Raw genomic sequence first — 5,920 nt, forward strand, 5'->3', positions numbered from 1 at the left:
CAAAAAAAGAGATAAAGAGGCACTTAACCAGAGTCACACAAGCTTCCCTTGCATAGTACATGACCATTTATAAGGTTACGATTATTGCACACCAAGAAAGAGTATGTCTGAAAGCAAACATAAACACAGCTTGCCTTGTGGTTACCTTGCGTTGATTCCGGGGGTCAACGTCCCCGCGGCTCGGTCTCTGACCAGTTTCTGGGAAAGGAAATCATGTCTGACGAACCTATTGGAGTTCATGGTAAGGTAATGAAAATAAGGTAAGACAACGATGGCTGGACAGATTGCGTATTTCTAGACTTCCCAAAAGCCTTTGATACTGTAGTGCACAACAGATTCCTATAGAGGAAGGCGGGAGTAAGCGGAAAAGCACTAACACTGGTAAGGAATTCCCTAACAGACAGGAGTCGCAGTGTAACGGTGACGGACGAGAAGTCGATCTGGCGTTGGCAAGCGGGGTACCTCAAGGGTCACTGCAGGGATCATGCAGTTCCTCATTTACGTTAATGACCTATTTACAGTAATTGAGTCTTAAAAGTCAATGTTTGGAGAAGTTGCAAAAGTAACGAGTAACGCTGGCACAAATGGAGATTGTAAGATTCTCTAAGGTGACTTCAACAAGTTGCAGAGCTTGTCCGAGAAACAGACAAGCTCTGCTTTATGAACCATGTCACTTGGTCCAGCTCCACTTTATGGATCATGTCTCTTGGTCCAGCTCCACTTTATGGATCATGTCTCTTGGTCCAGCTCCACTTTATGAGCTATGTTACTTGGTCCAGCTCCACTTTATGAGCCATGTTACTTGGTCCAGCTCCACTTTATGGATCATGTCTCTTGGTCCAGCTCCACTTTATGGCTCATGTCTCTTGGTCCAGCTCCACTTTATGGACCTTGTCACTTGGTCCAGCTCCACTTTATGGACCTTGTCACTTGGTCCAGCTCCACTTTATGGACCATGTCACTTGGTCCAGCTCCACTTTATGGACCTTGTCACTTGGTCTAGCTCCACTTTATGAGCCATGTCACTTGGTTCACCTTCACATTATGGATCATGTCACTTGGTCTAGAAACAGCGTTTCTGTCAGTTCGTCGAGACATCTGTCTATTCTAGTTTGGAGGCCCCCCATGCATAGGTTAGATATTCAAGTGTAAGCTAGACATATATCCTAAGATTAGGCATTCATTCAAAGGTTCGACAATTAAGAGTAGGTTAGATATTTACATGTAAGAGAGAGATACAGGCATAGACATTAAAGTCGAAGCTAGATATATTAGTGTAGGTCAGACATTCAAGCCATATATGTGGAGTTGAATGGATTTGAATCGGTGCTGCCTTGAAAATAATTTCTGTAGTTTCAAAAATAAAGGAATGATAATGTTTCTTTGAAATAGTTCTGACCTGATGTCACTTCTGCCACAATGACAGTCAGGTGCACGTCTTCTGTCACATACTGACAGTCAGTTGTGCCAATTTTTCACATGTGAGGGGTTAGATGTGTCGATTCTTCCACATAGACAGTCGGGTTTGCTGCTTATGTCAAATATGGACCAGTCAGGTGTGGTAGGTCTCTCACTAATGATTGGTCAGAAGTGCAAATTCCATTGCATCTTCATAGTCAGGTGTCTCGTATTTCTGCCACGAATGGTTTGTCAGTTGTTTAACGTATGCCACAAATGTACTCCAGATGTTTCCCTTCCCTTCCATATGGACGGTCAGGTGTTGGACTTCCGTCATATTGATGGTCAGGTGTGAATTTGACGCCACGTATATATATATGGTTAGGTTTTTAACTTCCGTCAAATATGGATAGTCAAGTCTGTCACTTATATCATATATGTAAGTTCAGGTGTATGATTTCATGCACGTATCAACTGTCAGGTGTGTTGCTTTTGTACATATGTACTGCCAGGTGTGGGACTTACCTTACCTACCTTGAGGTTACCTTGAGGTGCTTCCGGGGCTTAGCGTCCCCGCGGCCCGGTCGTCGACCAGGTCTCCTGGTTGCCGGACTGATCAACCAGGCTGTTGGACGCAGCTGCTCGCAGCCTGACGTATGAGTCACAGCCTGGTTGATCAGGTATCCTTTGGAGGTGCTTATCCATTTCTCTCTTGAACACTGTGAGGGGTCGGCCAGTTATGCCCCTTATGTGTGGTGGAAGCGTGTTGAACAGTCTCGGGCCTCTGATGTTGATAGAGTTCTCTCTCAGAGTACCTGTTGCACCTCTGTTTTTCAACGGGGGTGTTCTGCACATCCTGCCATGTCTTCTGGTCTCATGTGATGTTATTTCTGTGTGCAGGTTTGGGACCAGCCCCTCTAATATTTTCCACGTGTAAATTATTATGTACCTCTCCCGCCTGCGCTCAAGGGAGTACAGTTTTAGGCTCTTTAGTCGGTCCCAATAGTTTAGATGTTTTACTGAGTGGATTCTAGCAGTAAAGGATCTCTGCACGCTCTCCAGATCAGTAATTTCTCCAGCTTTGAAAGGTGCTGTCATTGTGCAGCAGTACTCTATTCTAGAGAACACAAGCGTTTTGAAAAGTATCATCATCGGTATAGCATCTCTTGTGTGAAAAGTTCTTGTTATCCAACCTGTCATTTTTCTTGCAGTTGTGACGGCTACTTTATTGTGTTCTTTAAAGGTAAGGTCTTCCGACATGAGTACACCCTGATCCTTTACATTGCCTTTTCGTTCTATGTTATGAATTGCCTGAGCTTTGTACGTGGTTTCCGTTTTTATATTTTCATTTTTTCCATAGCGCATGAGCTGGAACTTATCTTCGTTAAACACTATATTATTTTCTGTAGCCCATAGAAAGACATGATCTACATCTGACTGGAGGTTCGCCGTGTCCTCTATGTTGCCTACTCTCATGAAGATCCTAGTGTCATCTGCAAAGGATGATACAGTGCTATAGGTTGTGTTCTTGATACAGTGCTATAGGTTGTGTTCTTGATACAGTGCTATAGGTTGTGTTCTTGTCTATGTCCGAAATGAGGATGAGAAAAAGTACTGGAGCAAGCACAGTACCCTGGGGGACTGAGCTCTTCACGGTTGATGGGCTGGATTTTATTTTGTTGACTATTACACATTGGGTTCTGTTGGTCAGGAAATTGTAGATCCATCTGCCTATTTTTCCGGTAATTCCTTTTGAACGCATTTTATGTGCAATAACACCATGGTCACATTTATCAAAAGCTTTTGCGAAATCTGTGTAAATTACATCCGCGTTATGTTTGTCTTCCATAGCATCTAATGCCATATCATAGTGGTCCAGCAACTGCGACAGGCAAGAGCGCCCTGTTCTGAAACCATGTTGTCCGGGGTTATGGAGTTGCTGTGATTCAATGTATTTTGTGATTTTACTTCTTAGCACTCTCTCAAAATTGTTTATGATGTGCGATGTTAGTGCTATCGGTCTGTAATTTTTTGCCTCTGCCTTATTTCCTCCTTTATGAAGAGGTGCTACCTCTGCTGTTTTCAGTATATTAGGAATAACGCCAGTATCTAGGCTTTGTCTCCACAGAATGTGGAGGGCCTGCGATAGTGGTTTTTTACAGTTCTTTATGAATATGGAGTTCCAAGAATCCGGGCCTGGTGCAGAGTGCAAAGGCATACTGTTTATGGCTTCTTCAAAATCCAGTGGGGATAGGGTGACGTCTGATATATGATTTGATGTTGGTATCATATCCATGAAAAATTCATTTGGGTTATCAATCTTTAGTGTGTTTAATGGCTCGCTGAAAACAGTCCTTCTTCCTTCTCAAAACTTCCTTCAACTATTGACAGCGAATTATGAAAATGCTGTCACACATAAAGTCAGGTATGCCACTGTCTTCACAAGTTAACAGTAGTAAGATGTGGGACTCCTGCACATATGGACCCTCTTGTGTAAGACTTTTGGCATACTAACGGTCAGGTATGAGACTTCAAACACATGGGTTAACATGTGTTCCGATCTCAAATAAGTTACATCAGAGAGCTTAGGGAACCGATACACTTTCAGAAGAAGCTTTCAGAACATTGCACTATGTTAGATCAGACTTGCAGTTAGATTTGCAGTCTCCGTGGTGTAGTGGTAAGACACTCGCCTGGCGTTCCGCGAGCGCTAAGTCATGGGTTCGTATCCTGGCCGGGGAGGATTTACTGGGCGCAATTCCTTAACTGTAGCCTCTGTTTAACACAACAGTAAAATGTGTACTTGGATGAAAAAACGATTCTTCGCGGCAGGGAATCGTATTCCAGGGACCCTTAGGATTAAGGACTTGCCCGAAACGCTACGCGTACTAGTGGCTGTACAAGAATGTAACAACATAACTCTTGTATGTAATGTAACTTCGTTAGATCAGACTTCGTTACATCAGACTACGTTACATCAGACTACGTTACATCAGACTACGTTACATCAGACTACGTTACATCAGACTACATTACATCAGACTACGTTACATCAGACTACGTTACATCAGACTACGTTACATCAGACTACGTTACATCAGACTACGTTACATCAGACTACGTTACATCAGACTACGTTACATCAGACTACGTTACATCAGACGTCGTTAGTTCAGACTTCGTTAGATCAAACTACGTTAGATCAGACTACGTTAGATCAAACTACGTTAGATCAGACTTCGTTAGTTTAGACTTCGTTAGATCAGACTACGTTACATCAGACTACGTTACATCAGACTACGTTACATCAGACTACATTAGGTCAGACTACGTTAGATCAAACTACGTTAGATCAGACTTCGTTAGTTCAGACTTCGTTAGATCAGACAACGTTACATCCGACTACGTTAGATCAGACTTCGTTAGATCAGACTTCGTTAGATCAGACTACGTTAGATCAGACTACGTTAGATCAGTGTTAGAATGTGTTGTCTCAAAGTGGAATATCCATGTGAAGAAACTTTAAACAAAATTACTTATAACATAAAAGTTTGTTAAAGTTCTGGTTCATAAAAGTACGAGGATCAGATAAGAGGAATAATCCTCAAAAGCTGAAAATAGAGATGAACAAGAAATGCCATGATTACGACATATAAGATTAGTCAGTAGGAGTTACGAGGAGGATTCGAACCTATGCTCTGGGTACTCCCAAGCACACGCCTTGGGCCACTACACCACGACATGCTTGGGAGCACCCACAGTATAGTTTCGAACCCTCCTTAAGACTACTACTGATTTTATCAATGATACATCATGTTAAAGAAATATTTCTTTGAACACATTAGAATCTTAGAAGCTTTATCAAAAAGAGACGAAAACGAAATTTAAGCAAATTAAGATGTTCATGGCTGGAGGAGGTGGGTGGTAACTATAGTTTGCATGAGCCGGCAGCCCGTCAGATGCTGCATCTCACCCTCAAAACATCTCACTAATGTTTCCAAACGTCAAGAGAACGGTCAAATTAGAGTGCCCTTATCCTAACCTTCTGAGCCTAAGAGCTCAAGCTTGGCCTGCAAGCACGCATAGGTGAGAACACACACGTACAATATTTCAATGTTAACCTAGGTGAAATAAACATACAAAAACGCCGTCAATAAACAAATCACGGAACATTATATTAAATTAAATACATGACCGATTGCATTAAGACTACAATTAGCAATTTAAGCGCTTCAATAAGCATTTAGTTTTGCCTTTGTTTGGAAAATATAATTTTAATCGCGTTTGAAATCTTTGATCATAGTAAATTTTTGCGGATGAAATTATATCAATGGAAATCTAAAATGTAACTGTGAATTTAATGATACCAAAATTCATGAATATATATATGCAGTGTGAATGGATTATTCTCAGTTACAGCCCCGCTCCTGTGCCAGGTAAGTCCACTATGGGTTCACCATAGCCCGTGCTTCTTGGAACTTTTTGTTCCCGGTAGCTGAATCTCAAACAACAACAAAGGATT

At 41.9% G+C, this 5,920-nt stretch overlaps 1 protein-coding gene across 1 annotated transcript; it reads left to right on the forward strand.

The window, feature by feature from the left end:
* Window positions 1-213: 213 nt before the first annotated feature.
* LOC138371784 (rhoptry surface protein CERLI2-like) lies at window positions 214-4,924 on the forward strand. The gene is made up of 2 exons (XM_069336808.1): window positions 214-260; window positions 4,345-4,924. The coding sequence occupies exons 1-2, from the start codon at window positions 214-216 to the stop codon at window positions 4,922-4,924; spliced, it is 627 nt and encodes a 208-aa protein (XP_069192909.1).
* The last annotated feature ends 996 nt before the right edge of the window (window positions 4,925-5,920 follow it).

The sequence above is a fragment of the Procambarus clarkii genome, chromosome 36 (assembly GCF_040958095.1).
Source record: "Procambarus clarkii isolate CNS0578487 chromosome 36, FALCON_Pclarkii_2.0, whole genome shotgun sequence".
NCBI lineage: Eukaryota > Metazoa > Arthropoda > Malacostraca > Decapoda > Cambaridae > Procambarus > Procambarus clarkii.